The 18,659-nt window shown below is 42.8% G+C and overlaps 1 protein-coding gene across 1 annotated transcript; it reads left to right on the plus strand.

The window, feature by feature from the left end:
- The first annotated feature begins 5,286 nt into the window (after positions 1–5,286).
- On the plus strand, positions 5,287–16,469 carry klhdc4 (kelch domain containing 4). The gene is made up of 13 exons (XM_041939455.1): positions 5,287–5,488; positions 6,734–6,825; positions 7,291–7,369; positions 7,790–7,888; positions 8,401–8,537; positions 8,715–8,807; positions 9,656–9,818; positions 9,934–10,012; positions 10,133–10,341; positions 11,619–11,835; positions 11,921–12,124; positions 12,330–12,446; positions 15,192–16,469. The coding sequence occupies exons 1-13, from the start codon at positions 5,390–5,392 to the stop codon at positions 15,362–15,364; spliced, it is 1,761 nt and encodes a 586-aa protein (XP_041795389.1). The 5' UTR covers positions 5,287–5,389; the 3' UTR covers positions 15,365–16,469.
- The last annotated feature ends 2,190 nt before the right edge of the window (positions 16,470–18,659 follow it).

The following is an 18,659-nucleotide window of genomic DNA, read 5'->3' on the forward strand; positions in this document are numbered from 1 at the left end:
CTATATTTCTATACTATATTGCAGTCTATATATTGAGTAGTGTCAGATTCATGATCAAAGAGACAAGTAGTTGTGGGAGAACGAGAGGATCATAGAGGCACACTGCTGCCTGAATAACCTCAGGCCACTGCACACAATTTAAAGGCGTGCTTGCTCATTACTTTAGAGCATAATTATAAAAAGACAACTGTGGTAGGGAGAGAAGGAAGATAAAATGGAATTGTAGATTAGAAATGTCTCAGTTCAGACGTTAAGCCGTCCTGCTCCTCCTTTGGGAGGTGCACATTGTGTGTGTGTGTGTGTGTGTTGGTTGGTGCAGGTGGTCCCTGTTAAAAATTAACAAATCACCAACTGATTTGGAAGAATTCGTGTCCGTATGGAGGTGGAAGGTTTATGACGATCAGCCACATGATCAGATGTCCTTCATGGATGCAATGAATGCATTACGTCAGGACAGACGGTCGCCAGGGATGCATCAGACACGCAAAAACATTCTTTCCCAAGTGAATTACGCTGAAATGCAATCTTGGTTGACGATAAATAATAAAAATAAAAATAAGTGAAAGCGAAAGATGAAGAAGGCAGTCAGGAGGTTTGAGAGGGACAAAGAAATCAGGCTAGTGGAGGGGGAACATATAAAACAAGGTGGGCTCAGACAGAAGGAGCGAGGCTGAGGGGACAGCAAGGTAAGACTGTGTCAGCTATTGCTTCATGAATCGGTGCCTAAAAGCCACTAATGGCCCAGCATGTAAGGTTTAGATGGCTCTATTGGCTGAACGTGGCAGAAATGGAAGAAAATATTCATGAGTATGTTTTCATCAGTGTGTATTTTTGCAGCAATAGGAATTATCACATTTTTATCTGCATTGGACACAGGTCCTCCTCCACGTGGTCCGCCATGTTGCACCACCATGTTTCCACAGTAGCCCAGAATGGACAAACCATTCACTGGCTCGAGAGAGCGCCTTTCTTGTTTTTCGTGTTTTTACTGGCCACATCACTAACATCACAAGAGTCTAATTCATAGTAAAGTGTTAAATAATCAGTGGCAGACTGGAATAGACCAGGATAAATCTCGAGGGGATGATGGTGCTTCGGGGCCTCGCTGCAGGCGGAGCTGACAGAGCTACAGACAGAGCTCATCACTTTGGGAAAGAAGCTTATTTGCTTTCTTGCTTGGACTGAGATGAGAAGCTTGATACCACACTGGTGTCTGTTTGCAAAATAAAAGCTGAAGCCAGAAGGAGGTTAGCCTAGCTTAGCGTAAAACCTGGAAACAGGGGGTTACAACTAGCTTGTCTTAGATGTTGCTAAATGCATCATTTCAAGCCAACCTAGCTGTTTCCAAAGCTTTGTCTTTATGCTAAGCTAAGACAGTTTAGCACCGGCTCCATTTTTAATGCACTGGTACGTGACTGGTATCAATCTTCTCATCTATGTCCCACCAAGGAAGCAAGTAAGTGTATTTCTTGAAATGTTGAAGTAGAGCGTGAGTGTTTCTTTGCAGCTCCACTGTCAAAGCAAATCTAAGACACATGCAGGTGAAAATCTCATGGTTGCTGAAGCAGAAACAGATGGTCGACGCTTGGGGCACCAGAATAAAATTTAACTTTATTGGACTTGGCATTAGATGTTGGGGAAGAGTTTGAAGCCCAGACTTTGGAGAGGAACACTGTACTGTAAGTGCAAGGCTTTCCCCAAAACAGTGGCAGATATTCATATTGTACGTGTGTTGTTTGCTTGAATTTGAGGAAGCAAATTTCAGCATTAAATCGGTTCCTTTGTCTCTGAACAACGGAAGAATGATATCAGTTTTCCATGTTGGTCCACAGCCGTGTGTGTGTGTTCCTGCTCCCTTGTTCGTGTGTTTGCAGCAAGTATCTATTTAAAAACGTTTCTAATCACATTCTGGTTAATGGGCCGTCTTTTCAGGTGTCAACATCTCTGTTCATCTCGTTGCCTCTGTCCTTTATTCTCTGCCTCCAGCATCAGTCACGAGCAGACACTCAGGCTAACAGGCAGGCGGTGCGGTGCTGAGGGCGGTATTGACGCAAGGATGCTGAGTCACAAATGCATTTATACGTGTGTGGGTCTGTGTGTGTGTGTGTGTGTGTGTGTGTGTGTGTGTGTGTGTGTATTCATGCAGAGGGGCACAGTTGGGAGCCAGCCATCTGTTCTTCTGTTTTCATCACAGTAAACAACATTTGTTCAGAGAAGATGTTCCCTTTTGTCTCACTGACCTGGGCCTTAAATGTACCTGTGTTATTGAGCCCAGTTGAATTATCTCGGATCCACTTCAGTCACCTTAGGCCACGCCAGGCAAAGTCAAGTTATTTCAGGTCAGATCTAGTTAGCCCATGTCATAAATTCAGACTCAAGACGATGTCGAGTCAAATCGAACGACCTCTTTGGTTTGCCAGAACACACCGAATTGGATCGATTAATTCAAGTCAAGGCAGGTAAAATCCAAAAAGTGAAACCAAGCAACATCAAATCAGGTCGAATCAAACCAACTCAAGTAAAACACCTTCATCCATTGCGAGTCATCTCCCAACATATAAGACAGCCAGTCATTTCAAGCATGATGTTTTCAGCCATCAGAAGCTTGATATTCATCATGTGTCGCCGGGTCTGCTGATCTGTCTGATGACACCATTATAAAGTATATCCCAAGAACTTGTGGGCCACCACTTTGCCAGCGGGGCATGGAAACACATCCTGCATACTTCAGTAAGTCTGCAGGCCAAGAACAGGTCTCAAGAACAGTGATCTAAAAACCAGTATTGCTTATGGGCCCCCCGTCTCATGGGTCCCCACATGACTCCACTGAAATGTTTTAGTGAGTCTGGCTCCCAGGAATGGCTTATATGTCTTATTTTGGATAAAAATGTGCCTTTTACTCACACTCACACACACACGCACTATAGCAGTCAGCAGTGATGTTGGGCAGAGCAGTCATATGCTGTGCGTGTGGGTGAGTGTGTGTGCGTAGTCAGCTGATGCGTGTGTATGAGCTTTTGTGTGTGTTTGTAGATGCTGGGAAGGAAAATGAATATCACAATATGTTGACAGATGGCTGGAAAGGACTGATGCCCACGGCAGAAAGTGGCCTTGATGAATTCACAGGTCAGTTCTAAACAGTGTCCTTCATTTTTAATCACTGTGAGCAGATATGAAAGCGAGGGATAAGATTTCCATCTCGTCAGCGAGGGCCGATCCCTTTGAAAGCAGCGGGAGGCACAGATGAGATGTCCTCACTGAGATTGTGAAAGCAATTTATGGCAATATATAACAATCTTATACAAACGTTTGACTGGCACATTTAATTCTGCAGAGGGCAATAATTCCCTGTAAAGATAGCATCCCTCTGCAAAGCAGGCATCATTACTCAGTAATGAGTACAGACTTGTCCCACTATTGTCATGCTGTGGTTCAAATCATCTGTAAACGTTTTGAATGACCTGCTCCAAAGAAACACACAGCTGCCCTCCTCTGGTCATAATGTGTACTGTCATTCAGTTTCAGTGTCCTTCACTCTCTGTGCTGCATCTCCATGGTTTCAATTTTTTTCAATTTCAAAAAGGGAGCTTTTTCAGCATCCTGTCATCATATCATCATATCTTAGCTGAGAACTGATAAACGTTTCTGTTGCAGCTTCAGTAAACAGGATGCTGCTGTGTGCATGCAGGGCCTGTCAAGAGGGCTTTTTTTCGTGACAAACAAATGTCATATCAAGGTGTCAAGACACTTCCCTGCTCATTAGTATCTGTCGATTGTTTCTGTGACATTCCACACACACTGAAGATAAATGGACACGTGTATTCAAAAAAGTAAACAGACCCTCAGGGTCCCTGATAAAACTTCAGGTCTGTGTAGCAGTTACAAAACAGTATCATTGAAGTGGCAGGGACCTTAAGTCTGTTGCTTCTTTTTACCCAACCTTAAGACACCATTTTATATCGTGGCCACGTGTAGAAACCTAGCTTGAATAGTTCCATTAATATTATGCTTACGTGGGACATAAAAAATGTGTTTAATCAAAAACAGCAAACCTGTGACATGGTGGTATCCCAGTGCAACTACTCAAAATTAGCTCAAGTGGTTGCTGAAAGGAGCAAAGAGTTCTTTTTTGCCCTCAGGACCCCAAGTGTGCAAATATGTACACGCACACATACATACAGTATACATATATATTCACATGAATATGCACAAGCATCACTCTAAGGGATTTTTTTTTTTACAATTGGGAAGTCACTCTCCTCCATACAAGTTACATTTTTCGAAACTCTTCACACAATTCTCTTCATCGACATGCAGCTCAGCACAACAGTTAATCTCACTTCCATAATCAACTAATGCAACCAAACACTTATCACACAACACATATCAGAATCAACTCGAGGACCCAAACACTGACAACATTTATCTGCCAATAGAAACACTTGTGTCCTCTCTTGAATTTCACTTGGGAAAGAATGTTCTTGCTTGTCTGATGCATCCCTAGAGTCTTCTGCAGATATGATTTCCAGCGTTCTTGGGGTCCATGAGTGCCATCTGATCATGTGGCTGGTGGTCATGAACCTTCCACCTCCATGAGGAAAAGAGAGTAAGGTGGGAGGAAAAGTGACACCACCCTTCAGGATTCTGCCTCTGGTGCCTCTTTCCTCACCTGGCACAAATCTTCCATAGATCATTAAGTGCTGTACATAATTAGGAGTAAATTTATTTTTGTTTTTGCATTTCTTTTAGAGTTTTAGAGTGTAAATAGTTTGGTGATGTGTGAATGAGAAAACAGTTTTTGAAATTTGAAAGCTGTGATCAATAAATGCATTTCGTGTAAAGCGATGAAAAGTGATCCACAGTTCAGCCCACAGTGACCTCTGCTGTGCAGCCTACGTGGAGAGTTTCGAAAAATTTAACTGGTATAGAGAAACGGGTTTAAAAAAACATGTTACAAAGAAGTAAAACATTCACCATTTCCAGTACTTAAGAGCAAATTTCAGCATTTTCTGCTGTTTTTCGTTTGCTCTTTGTGCAAAGTAGATAATATTCAACCATGAAAATAACCGTTGTCTTTGAGATAAGACATGAACGTTTGTTCAGGGGACAAACCACACTGCCTGCACCGCCTGTACTTACACCCCTGCTCTGGAGCGCAGCCATATGAAAGGTTGAACGTCTTTCTCGATCCTCCGAGGCGCCAGAGGGCGCTGTTACATTTCCGCACTGTGCTTACGTCCAGTTTGTTGCCGGAAGTACTTGTCAAAGGAAAGGCATCTGCATTCGGCATGCGAGTTTGTTTGGATTTCCATGTGACACCGACTTCATTTAAAATAAGAGATAAAACCCCGGGAACTGTAACGCTGTCTGTCTGTGCATCGCAGCAGTCATGGGCAAAAAGGGCAAGAAAGAAAAGAAGGTGAAGGGCGCCGAGAAGACAGCCGCCAAAATGGAGAAAAAGGTTTCGAAGAGGTCCAAACGAGAAGAGGTAACACTCGGCCTGGACCAAATAATGAATGCTGTCCAGTACCTTAGTATGTGTGCTTTTCATATCACACAAAGAGGACACAGCTAATAATTTTGTACAAATGACTGTTAATATGTCATGAAAATGATTTTCAGCTCGCCATTGGTCTGTTCAGTTTTGTGTGAACTAAAATTCAACTCGAACTAAATTAGGCAATACAACTGTCTGCAATATTACCAGGACTTACAACATTAGCTAATTTTTGAAATCCATTTACATCCTTCTACTTTCTTTAGTTTGACGTCAGTCCTGAAGATCATGTGTCAGAGAAACATGACTTCTGTTTTGGTGTTGCAGGCAGCTGCCTTGATCCATTTCTGTTCTCATTATACATGCTGTCACTTGGTGACATCATTAGAGAGCAAAATGTATGTTTCCATAGTTATGCAGATGACACACAACTGTACGTCTTTGCGGAACCAGTGATGCTGCAGCTATAGACTCCATCACTAACTGTCTTTTAGCAAGAAATAAATGGATGAGTTAAATGAGGAAAAAACTGAAATCCTGCCACTCGGCCCTAAAATAAAAAGAGAAATGTTGTTTGATAATCTGGAGAAATTAACTCCCTGCATTAAATCTGAGGTTACAAGTCTTGGTGTTACCCTCTATTCAGATCTAAGCTTCAAGTCCCACATCAACAAGGTGATGAAAACTTAGTACGACCATTTATAGATCAAAAAGATGCTGAAAAACTGATGCCTTTATTATAAGCTGACTCAATTTCTGTAAGACTATTTACTGGCCACCAGAAAAAAAACACTGAGAGACTTCAGCTCATTCTGAACTCTGCAGCTATTAACCAGAACCAAGAGAGAGCACATCAGTCCAGTTTCAGCTGCTCTGCAATGGCTTCAGAATTGATTTTCAGGTCAGCTGCTTCTTGTATACAAAGCCTGTCTTGGACTAGGATCAAGGTGCATTGCAAACTCCCACATCATCTGCTGCTGGTCTACTGGAGGTTTCCAGCAACAGTCGAAAGAAAATTGAGGATGTAGCCTTTGTCCATTACGCCTTAAAGTTCTGGAACACACTCTACCTATAAATATCAAGGAAACAACCTGTTCAATATTTTTTAAAGAATGCTATAAATGTATCTCTTAACTTTAGCCTTTAACTAGCCACGACTTCCTGATACAGGCCTGAAACTTGTGTGCTTTGCCTCACACTCATTCCCTGCTGCACTTTTTTTTACATTGGCCACAGGAGGATTTGGAAGCTCTGATTGCTGAGTTTCAGAATCTGGATGCAAAGAAGACCCAAGTTGTAGAGACAACATGTCCACCTCCATCACCAAGGTGAAAGACTGCACTTTACTCTCTTCAGCTCTATTGTCCCTGCTGGTAAATTTCTCTTGCAGCAAAGTAAAACACAGAACCCAACAAAAAGCATCAATCATAAAACGTTATCTTATATTAAACTGTGTACATCAGTGATGGCACAACATCTACATTAGCTTTGGAGGTATTTGGTGATAAATTGGACAAATTATAATTTTGACCCAATGATGGTGCCAAATGAAGGTTCAGGGAATCACAAATTGACAACAGATCATCCTGAAGGAGACATAAATGTACCAAATTTCATGGCAATCCATGCAGTAAGTTGAGATATTTCAGCCTTGACACCCATAGACCGTACTGTTGTAGCTTTGCTAAGACGCTCTTTCGGAGGAGCTTGTAACATTACACATGAATCATTCCTGTCAGCCGAGGCAGGAGGATGTACCTGTCTTAGTCTCTGATCTCTTTTTATGTTTTCAGATTGAATGCGTCTCTCTCTGCCCATCCTGACAAAGATGAACTCATCCTGTTTGGAGGAGAGTTCTTCAATGGAAAGAAGGTAAACGATACTCTCTGTATTAATCAGTGCCTCTCTGTATTAGTCATTTATGAAACTTGCCACTTTAGATGCAAATATGTCTTTTGAAGATGAAAGACTGAATGAGAAGGTAATTAGATGGTTCAAATGGTGAAATTTAATCAGTGTCCATGAGGAAGCCCCACACTTGGTTTGGATTTTGCAGCACTAATAGCAGCTGCTACAAAGTAGAAGCCATCTTTATTCTGAATGTAAACGACTGGTCAACTGAGATTTGTTTAGTAAACGTTTCATAATCCTTCACACTGTGCAAACTTTATATGAAGCTCATGAGCTTTGATGCACGTGTTTTCCTCTATTCCCTGTTTTGTCAGTATGTTACAGGTGAAATTCCACTGAATAAATTCTTATATTAAAACGCTGTTGTTGCCTTTTTTGCAGACGTACCTTTACAACGATTTGTTTTTCTACAACATCAAGAAGAACTGCTGGGTGAAATCAGAGATCCCTAACCCTCCTCCCCCACGCTGCTCTCACCAGGTACACCTAGAACAGGATCCTTATGATTCTGTTAACATTTCTGATCAAATCATCGCAGTGGTGTCTTGCAAACCAGCAGCCAGCAAACACCACATTTTCCTCTCTAGGCCCTTCTGCATGTGTAAATTCTCAGCTTTCCATGACAGTATTTGATTTGTAGTACCACTTCCAAATAAACAAAGGTCAGCTGACTAATTGCAGGTGTTCATAATGAGTTTACATCTATATTTGATTGACTCTGGTAATGCTACATCTGCTACACAGTAGCATCATTTTACCTGGACATCTGTGATCAAATATGTGATTCTTCATATAAACCACAAGGGGGCAGACAGCTGTAGCGCAGATCATGGCGAACTTTGAAACTTATCAGCAATGTCATCTCGGCTGATGGCCTGTTGCAAGAAAACCAATTAAATCTGAGGGCATCAAACCTCCTTATCTCACTCTATTTATGCAGCCTGCTCCTCCTTGTTCCTCCCCTTTGTCTCACTCCTCCTCCTCCCCCTCAGGCAGTGGTAGTTCCCCAGGGTGGGGGTCAACTCTGGGTGTTTGGGGGAGAGTTTGCTTCTCCAAACGGGGAACAGTTCTACCACTACAAGGACCTTTGGGTGCTGCATCTGGCTACACACACCTGGGAGAACATCAAGTATGTGCAGAGGGCCATAAAAATAGGTGTAATGATGAATGGAAGGCTGAATAAATGGAAGTAATGATTGATTGTGTGAGTACAGAGTGACCAGAAATACTGTTTTGTTCTGAATGAGTTCATCCTATCCTGTAAGCCTAATCAGTCCAGGTGTTGATGGTTTTTGTGTTTTTACAGGGTGCCTGGTGGTCCATCAGGGCGCAGCGGCCACCGGATGGTCCTCAGCAAGAAACAGCTGCTTGTGTTTGGAGGTTTCCATGAGACCACCAGGTAGGTAGAAGGTTACTGAATAATACACAGGGACTGTATGTCTGTAATGGAGGAGACGGAGGGCTGGTAATCGTGTGCTTCATTACATCATTACTTCCTTGATACCTGTAATTTTGTGACAGCCTCTTCCAAATCCTGCTCATTTCAGTGCTGCAAGAAACCAATTTTATCCCACAGTGATCAGCAAAGTTTCATCTGTTATAGTCAATACATCAAATTGAATAAGTTGGATTTAGTCATAGGGACATACATGGACTGGCAAAATATGTATAGAATTTATAAAATAAAATTGTTGATATTAAAAAAAATAGCTATGACCTCTCCAGCTACATATGAAACTTAAAACCTGGACCAGTCAATATGCGTGCGCTAACATTGGTCCAAATTACTATGTGCACCATGAATAGGGTCACTGAGACAAACTCACTGAGGATTATCACCAGATCTCCTCTCAGCCTGACACAGCATTTACTGTCTTTCAGCTAATTGTTCTGCCTCGTGGCCTGCACGCCTGCAAACAAGTGTTTAGTTCACTTGTTTGCAGGTGCAGCAGGCAGCTGTTTTCAGTACGAAAGCTCTGATGCGTCCACTCTACCCGCTCTACCTGTCCAGCAGCAAACAGACACAGTTGGCAACTAACTGGTGAAGACTGTGAAACGTTCAGCTGCTAAAGACACAGATTTCTCTGATTAGTTGGCAGAGACCACTGGGCTTACATTCAACAGACATTTGACTGGATGAGAATGTTTGCTCACAAGGTCGCCATATCAGCAGCCTGATCTCCAAACAGCAGTATTCGGTTTAGTTTCAGCTGTTTCATCTCCTGCTTCCCCTTCCTCCCCTCGTAGGGATTTTATCTACTACAATGATGTCTACTCATTCTCCCTGGACACCTTCTCCTGGTCACGCCTCACTCCATCAGGCTCCGCCCCCTCCCCGCGCTCTGCCTGTCAGATGACCTCCACACCAGACGGAACAGGTGTCATCATCTACGGGGGATACTCTAAAGTGGTGTGTGTGTGTGTGTGTGTGTGTGTGTGTGTGTGTGTGTGTGTGTGTGTGTGTGTGTGTGTGTGTGTGAGTGAGATCTGGAGTTTGCCTACTAATTGTGTGTGTGTTTATTCAGAGAGTGAAGAAGGATGTGGAGAAGGGGACCATCCACGCTGACATGTTTCTTCTGAAGCGAGAGGGTAAAGATGGCCAAGGTACAAACAAACGTGCTGTTAGTGACAAAATACAAGTGATAAACATGAAGAGAAATCATCCAGCTGACATCCTCGTTGATATTCTTCGCGACTTGCCTTGATTGTTCCTCTGTCCTCCAGAGAAGTGGTCGTGGTCCAGGATTAACCCCTCTGGTAGCAAGCCGACTCCTCGCTCTGGGTTTTCTATGGCGGTGGGCCCAGCAGGGCGGGCGGTGCTGTTTGGCGGGGTTTGTGATGAGGAAGAGGAGGAGTCACTGGAGGGAGACTTCTATAATGACCTCTATTTGTATGACACAGTGAAGAACCGCTGGTTCCCCGGCCTGCTCAGGGTAAGCTACAAGGCTGTGGACCCGCTGCATGCATGTGTCTGTGTTTGGATGTATTTTAGGAAAAATACACAACACTGCATTGGTTTTAGACTCACATGAACGCTGTTGCTTTGAGCATCTTCATCACTGTGTGTAGTTTGTGTCAGTCTAAATCAGTGATCGTCAGCTGGCAGCCCCATCCGGCTGGCCAAAGCTTCCCTCCTATTCCCAGCTCGCAGAAGATGAATCAGTTCAGAAAATGTGCACATCTAATGATACTCACCAGTGGAAGAGGCCCAGCCCGTCCCGAGAGTGATTGATTAGCTTGTCTGGAATGAGCCAAACATTCTGTAATTCATAGGTTACCTATTCAACCCATTCCTAGTCAGACTATTCTCCAACTCCACCCTCTCTGCTCCAAAGTGGAGTTTTTTGTTAATATAAGGATTCATTAATTGGTAGTTGAACTGTGGGTTTTGTGCTGAGCACTGACTGCCTCCTTGGTGGAGGTCTGAGTGGATTTTCAAGTATGTAGTTATCAATCATAGGCTAATTAGACTTGATTATTTCATTTTTTAAGGTTCTGGCCCTTGAATAAATGTAGTTGATGACCCCTAATGTAAATCTGTGTGTTCTCCCAGCTGCTAGATTTGTAGGAATATAATAACAATTATTTCCATTTTCTTGAGGTTACAATTCCTTGTTCTATAAATATGCTTACAGTTAGTTTCCTAGACTGAATGCTAATTTCTATGCTGTGCTGATTTCCAACTGTTTAATTTATAACTTGACACCCCCTGAAAATCCTGTTGTTGTTGTCCTGCACTGGTTTTACTCTAAGTTTGAACTCCAGGGTGTGTCAGTCCACTGTGACATCACTGCTGGGTGTGGTTGCAGGCTCAACGGAGCGCACCTCTGACTCCACCCATCAGTGAAGCTGGGGTGAACAGACTGTAAACTTTCAACCTAACAAAGTGGTGATTTGATGGAGCCGCCTGAGTTGGCACTCCTGCTGTGCTGCTGGACTGGCTCCACTCAAATGAATGAGAGGGTGGCGTTTTTGCCCCTCCTTAAACAGTGACTGTCATTACTGAGTGTTGAATGAGGTACGCCTGACTTTGTTTTATTGAGGTGTGTAATGTTGGATAGTTTACCTTGATCATTTGTCCATTGACACCCTTAAGCAAAGTCCTGATTAGAGCCTCTGGCATGTGACCAAGTCATTACAATATGAAGTGGTGCTTAACTGCTTGGATTGCTGTCGACCAGAGTTTATCATTTTGTTTCTGTCTGTCCAGGGAAACAAGTCAGAGAAGAAGAAACGACGGAGGGGCAAGAAGGGTGGAGCGGAGTTGGAGGAAGCGGAGGAGGAGGAGGAGGAGGCGGCACCTCAAGCACCCACTGAGGTCATCAAGGAGATTGTCACCGAGGACGGCACAGTGATGACCATCAAGGAAGTGATCCCTGGAGCTCAGGAGGAAGAGGAGGAGGAGGAGGAGGAGGAAGAGGAGGAGGACGATGGCACGTTTGCACACTGAACCCATTTAAAATGTGAACAAACAGAAAATGCGTACATCGGCTGGACAATTACATGTTTTTTTTTTTATCTCTTCACGTTCAGCCTCGGCACCCCTGGTGGAGCCCTGCCAGAGGTCCAGCGCTATGGCAACAGTACGTCAGGGCAAGCTCTTCCTGTACGGGGGGATGTTCGAGGTTGGCGACCGCCAGTTCACCCTGAACGACTTCTACTGCCTGGACCTCCACAAGATGGACCAGTGGGAGGTTCTGGTTGAAATGGATCCTAGTGAGTAAAGACGAGATGTCGAGAACGTGTGAGCAAAGTAACACAAAAAAAAGCGGTGAAATGTTTTCAGTGTCGGCTCAGCAGCCAGCAGCCCGATGCCTCGGCTTGTCTGAATATCTCGTGACGCAGGAGAGCAGTTGGAGGATGATAAGATGGGAGAGAAGGGTGTGAGGTTTCATTTGGATTAATGATTCTTTCTCCACAGAGACACAGGAGTGGCTCGAAGAGTCTGAGTCAGAGGACGATGAGGAGGAGGAGGCGAAAGGAGCAGACGGGGAGGAAGAGGACGACGAGTCTGAAGAGGAAAGCGAGGATGAGGAAGGCAAGGGATTGTTCTGCCTCTTCACTGTCTTAGCCGTTCCTGTCTGTTTGTTTTCAACCTTACCTTTTAATGTGACTCACAGTGTCTCGATCAGGATTTGCTTGATAATAAACAGATGTTGGCATGCAGGACACCAACCGTCCAAACGCGTGAAATCATCTCTAATATGAAATCTGACATGACGTTAGACTTGTCTAACGTAGAAGAAAGCTTATTCCAATTATATGTTGGCCAGTAAGGAACAAGAAATTGCAGCAACATTTGTCTGAGTTGGGTTGTGAAACCACTCCACCATGAGATAAGTCACATTTTCTGTTGCTGCAAATGTTCTGCTCAGTATAAATCACAAGCGTTTACCACCATGCTAACAGATTTTGAAGGCCTTACTCAGGCACAGCAATGCTTTAATCTGAATGCTAACATTAACATGCTAACATAATCACAGAGACAATGCTAAAATGCTGATGTTAAACAGGTGTAATGTTCACCACACGCCATCTCAGTTTAGTGTGTTAGCATGCTAACATTCGCTAATTAGCACTTAACACAAAGTGCAGCTGAGGCTGGTGGGTTTGCAGGTATACTGGACAAACCGTAACGTTAACCTGATGATGGTGCCAGATGAAAAGACACCAAAGTGATCATCCTCTAGGCCTTAGCAACCATGATTCTCCATAGCCAATTTCACAACAATCCATCCAGTAGTTGTTGAGATTATTTCGCCACACATGTCAGCCTCATGGTCATGTGAATGTCAATGTCAGTCCATTTGATAGTTATTGAGATATTTGAGTCTGGATCAAACGTGGTGGCCCGGCTAACTGACTGGTTGTGTTCATTTTTCAGTTTTTATTTAGTCAAAGAAAACCATAACTCCTCTCGAACCATCTTTTTAAGTCAACTAAACTGTTGACATTTGAGTCTTTTTTTAGTCATCAGATTATATTGAATGTTTCAGCATAATTTTTTGTTGTTGTAGTCAAACTTATTTCACATAAGATTTGACCTTATGTGATTAAATAACACGGGTTGAATGATTAAGTGTGCAGCTTTGCAGAAAGTGTCTGTTCTAGTGGCCTGATGGGATCAGTTTATGGAAAACATCAAGATTAATTTTGATGGCAAATCAAATCAAATTCATTTGATGGGAATGTGAAGGACATATGAACACAGCATGTTCATGTCGCCATCAGTTAGTAAGTTACCTGCTCAGGTGTGTGGCTTTTAGCTAGTTAGCCCACTAGTTTTAGACTGAAGCTCCTGTTGCTGCTTTAAATAAACCTGCAATCTAACGGAAACATCAGTGTTTCCCATATCTGCGCCGCTACAGTTTCACATCAGCATCCACCGCACATAATCAACATTTACACACCGACTGACGCACGCACACACATATTTTCGTCTTGTCTTTTTCATCAACAATATTGGATGTAGATATTGTGGTTGGGAAAAAAACCCCACCTGTTCCACAGGGGCTCTGAGTTTCTTAATAAAAATACAAACAAGCTTCTGAGTCTGGTGTAGATATGGTGTAGATTTGTTGCAACAAAGTACAATAAATCGAGCTGATCCCGGGAGCAGCTAACTGAACTCAAACACACAGTGTTATACTATCTTTACTCCGCACCCATCAGCGCTCTTACTGAAAACCTTATTGTGTGCCTGTCTTTGCAAAACACCATTATCTCCTAACCTAAGGCGTTTCCTGTGGTCAAATGGAATATAATCGTATCTTGGTTCCCTTCCTCCAAGGTCACATGATAAAAACACACCTGTGGTCACTCTGCATCTTCCTCTGCGCTATTCCCAGACAGCATCCTCAATTTCTGTTTTTAACGGTGACTCTGAACACATCTAGATTAAAAGAAAAGAAATGATTGCTCTCAGTAGTATATGAAAACGAGTTAATATGTTTTCCACAGTATTGTCACAATTAGTATTTAATGACGTCGGTGTCATCTTGTCATCATCTCGTCTTAGTGGTGGAGAAAAAGGTCGTCGACAAACATATTTACTCATAGTTTTCGTTAATGAAATGAACACTATGAAATGACTGGCAATAGGCCTTCTTCACAGCAGACACTTTAACATGTCACAGTAGGAAAAGCATGAATGTCAATACAGAATCAATGATGGCTGGATTCCATTTAGCTGCTTCAGTTTCAGGGTCTTGGTGTTGTACATGTAGATCTACACTGTAATGGGTTACAGGGGCAGCTGAATATAACCAAACTTTTAATGTTTTTTGTAGCACCTGTGTTTTATGTGTTTATGTTAAAAAAATAATTTTGGCTGATTTATCATTATCAGGTTTTCACTGTCACATATCAATGTTGTTTCAGCCTCAGCCTCAGCCTACAGTATTAGAGGGGTTATTCTCATGACGTTTACTGTTTATTCTGGGCTCCATGCTCCAAAAACACTGGATCGTTTGCTGTCATGTGACTGATAGTATCTTTTTGCGTGGTAGAGGTCCACACTCCATCTCCACCGTTTGTAAGCCGTAAGTCTGAAATACCCAGAATTCTCCTTTAACATGAGGAGTTGGCTAACGGCTAACTTTAGCTACGGCTGTTCACTTGAACCCAACAGATATATTTGATGGGAAATAAGGAGCAGATAGGCTCCATTAAAGTTGATGTTTGGCAGGAAACCAGCTAGAAGCTGTTTACAGTAAATTTGACCTCGATGTGTTTAAAATGTTATGAGCAACATTAACCTCTCTGCCTGACTCTGTGTTTGCAGATGAAGAAGAGCACCCCACAGTGCAGGATGGAGAGGCAATGACGGAGTACCAGGTCCGTACAGAGCAGTACTGGATAGAACTGGCGCGTGCCAAAATGGGCCCTGATGCCAAGGACAAAAAGGTCGCCAAGGTCGCCCTCGCCATGTCTAAAGTCTTCTATGAAGACCAGTAGTGGGATACGCCAACCTGTCTGAGTGACTGTGAGTGTGCTGTTTGTGTGTGTGTGTAAAAAGTTTTTGGTAATTACCTTTTATAAAACATGTCATTTGAACTGTACTGCAAATAATCCAGTAATGCAAATTTAGACCAGATGAACTGTTTCCATTTGTGAGTAAACCATTCAGCCAAACGGTTTTCATTCATTTTAAATAAAAGGACTCTCTCCTCTGACCTCACTATATAATGTTTAACATGTCTTAATTATATTGCTGCTGTCAGTTTTGAGACCAGTTTGCATGTGGTTTTGGTTTTGTGAGGACTGACACGTTGGAGGTTGTGCATACTGCCAGTTGTCCACCTTCTCTATAACATGATTCTTTGTTCACACATATTCTGAAATCGGACAGATGTTTTTGTAACTTGCCTCCTTTATTGTAGTAAGATGAAGCACAGAGAGAAACTGCTGCTCGATCATGAATCCTTGAAATTGTGTGCTTCTGGTCACACTCGATCACTAACGTCACAGCAGGTTTTTTAACTTGGAAGCATCTTAGATTTCTTCAAAAGTTCAGAGAGTTGTGTAGCAAACCACAAGAAGTACCAAAACTAAAGCTTGTCTACACTTACACCTGCATCCAATAATTTTTTTGCCCACTCGGGGTCAGCAGAACAAGCTGTAAACACAACATCGACATATTATCAGAGGATACAAAGCAATGTTAGCATTCATTGGAAATTTAGTTCCTGGCTGCCAAAACAGACAATTTGCAGGCCCTAAAACCAAAACATTGAGCTTTATATATTTATATATATGAGCTGTCTCATATATATAAATATATAAAATAAATGATCCCAGTGTGGTGAGGACAGATTAGAACAGTGGTAATACAAAGTGCAGAATCGTCGAAAAATGCAAATGAATGTCTGATTATGCATCAGAGCAATGGATGTAGCAAGTAAAAGCAGGAAATAAATTAAATTAAATTAACCCACAATGTGCTTGCCCTTCAAATTTTATGTCTTAATTCTGATTTTCAACCTGATAATTCTCCAAGGATTATTTTAAAATAATCCAGTATCATGATGTACCATGTATTAATGTGTTTCTAGATGGGATGTGTTACCATCTGGTGGACACGTTAGTCACACAGGTGGAGGACAGTGCTAACGGACCTAATAAAGTGAATAAAGGCAGGCTTTAATAACCGTATGTTTTATTGGAGGTTTGAGCGGAACATAGACAAAAGTACTCCTGGAAGTAGTTCAAGCAAAAGCGTGATCTGGTTTTACTTCTGTTTCCTCTGGTTTAACTTTCCACCTGTACACACGTCATCCTTTTCACTGTTCCAGCTAAGTTGTCTCTTTCCACGCCACTTGTCATTACCGGGCCGTGCTCTTCTCACTACAGTGAGACAGTAGCTCCATAAATATGATGGTACGGTGTGCCCCCTGCAGATAGCGAGCAGCAACACATGTCCTTTGTCTGAGTTTTACTCTACAACGAGCAAAAGGGAGGATGGAAGAGAGAAAGAGAAAGGAGGTTGAGCTGAGGAACGACAGTATTTAGAAATCATGAAAAGATGAGAGGGGATGGAGAGCCGGGGAAGCAGCGTCAGAGAGCGGAGAAGGTAGAGCAGACAAGAAAGATGGGGAAGAACAGGGAGAGGAGGAGGAGGTGGTGGAGGAGGAGCGAAGGATGCAGGGAAGGAGTGCGCGATGTGTGAGGGAAGACATCAGTCACTGTGCGAGCACCAGCCTATCCCTCGGTGACCTATTTTATCCTCCATCAGCATGCTGAACGAGGGATGAGAAGAGGCTGATGAATAATAGAGGAGAAGGAGAGATGGATGAGAATGAGGCTGCTTTCCTTTCGTTCACTTCTCCCTCCTCAGCAGCCCCTCTTCTCCCTTTTTGCTGCGACCCCCTTTTTTATTTTAACTCCGGGACAAAAAAAGATTTTATAAATAACTTAAGAGATTTTTTTGGGCGCACTGCTGACGTGGGGGCACGTAGCGTGTAATCGTCAGAGATACGTCTGCTGTGAGTGTGTGTGTGTGTGTGTGTGAGAGAGAGAAACTTGTAGAATATGGTTCGTCACTTTGGGGTTGGGGGGGTATTTCTAGCCATATCTCAATGAGGTGTACATTGGGGAATGAAGATGAGGATGTCAAAGTGGTCAAAACTAGTGGCCCAACATAACCACAGCAAGTTATTTTTCTTTCAGGATTTTTTCCTAATTTCCTGACATTTTATCTCAGATTTAGCTGTTGCTGTGCATTTTCTTGAACTTTATGCTCATGAATATTTAGTAAGACCGTGACGTATTACTGACACACACACACCCACACACAAACTACTGAAAACCTGAAATACATATTGTTTGATTAAAAAGCATCTTTAAAATGAATTTGACATAATTACAAAATCAGCACACATTTCTTGAAAGCACCAGTAATCAGTATTTTCATATTAACGATGGATCAGATGAGTAGGAGCGGCTTGTAGTGATGAACCCAGAGAATTATTCCTGACTCTGCAGTTGTCATCCGCTCTGCAGAGCGTTTCAGCATCTTTTTGCTTGTTTTGGTTTGCTTTCACCACTCGTCAGCGTTCTTTCCCGGCACAACAGGCAGTTGTTTCTGCAGAACCCGCTGATATAAACAAAAGAAAGAGAGACGTGGCATCTAGCAGGTGAACATAGTGGAGCATTTAGGGGGTAAAGAGCCAGATATTTCCCTCAGGACACAAACAGAGCTCAGAGGATTTAGATGTGATGTGAATATTATATTTACATGCACAGTGAGGCAAATATGCTATCAGTGGCTTAAATGGTGATAATGTGTCAGTTGTGTTTACAGCTAGTTTCTGTGGCCCAAAGAAATCAGTTAATGCAGCTTCAGTGAGTGCTTTGGCCCTTCCGACATTTGAATAGGGGATACTGTGCCAAACAATTTTTGCATCTTTCCAGAACCCGTAATTCAACAGGCCCGCCCACTTCACGCAGTGATTGGCCAGGTGTGTGGAGGTGAGAAAGCAAACGGCTCTGGGTCCCCCATCTCTCTTTCGTTGGGAGGCATGCCTGCCAAAAAGTAATAAAAATTTGAATGATATGCAGATTTAATTTGATCTATCTTTAGCTAATATGAGCTACTCGTTTTTATGCAGCCTCAACAGCAAAAGTAAAACTTTTTTTTCTCCAGTGGGGCAGGGAGGGCAGCAAGGGCAAATGGGCTGTTGCTCTGACAGCTTTATCTCGGCCTTGTGCATGTTCTCCACAATTATCGTGTCTTGCTCCTGTCTATGATGGC

This window comes from Chelmon rostratus, chromosome 6 (genome assembly GCF_017976325.1).
Source record: "Chelmon rostratus isolate fCheRos1 chromosome 6, fCheRos1.pri, whole genome shotgun sequence".
Lineage (NCBI taxonomy): Eukaryota > Metazoa > Chordata > Actinopteri > Chaetodontiformes > Chaetodontidae > Chelmon > Chelmon rostratus.

Excerpts from the sequence above, each read along its gene's own strand:
- klhdc4 (XM_041939455.1), top strand. The coding sequence starts at position 5,390 with ATGGGCAAAAAGGGCAAGAAAGAAAAGAAGGTGAAGGGCGCCGAGAAG. Across the intron at positions 6,826-7,290 it reads TGTCCACCTCCATCACCAAG|ATTGAATGCGTCTCTCTCTG; the intron begins GTGAAAGACTGC and ends TTATGTTTTCAG. Across the intron at positions 12,125-12,329 it reads TCTGGTTGAAATGGATCCTA|AGACACAGGAGTGGCTCGAA; the intron begins GTGAGTAAAGAC and ends CTTTCTCCACAG.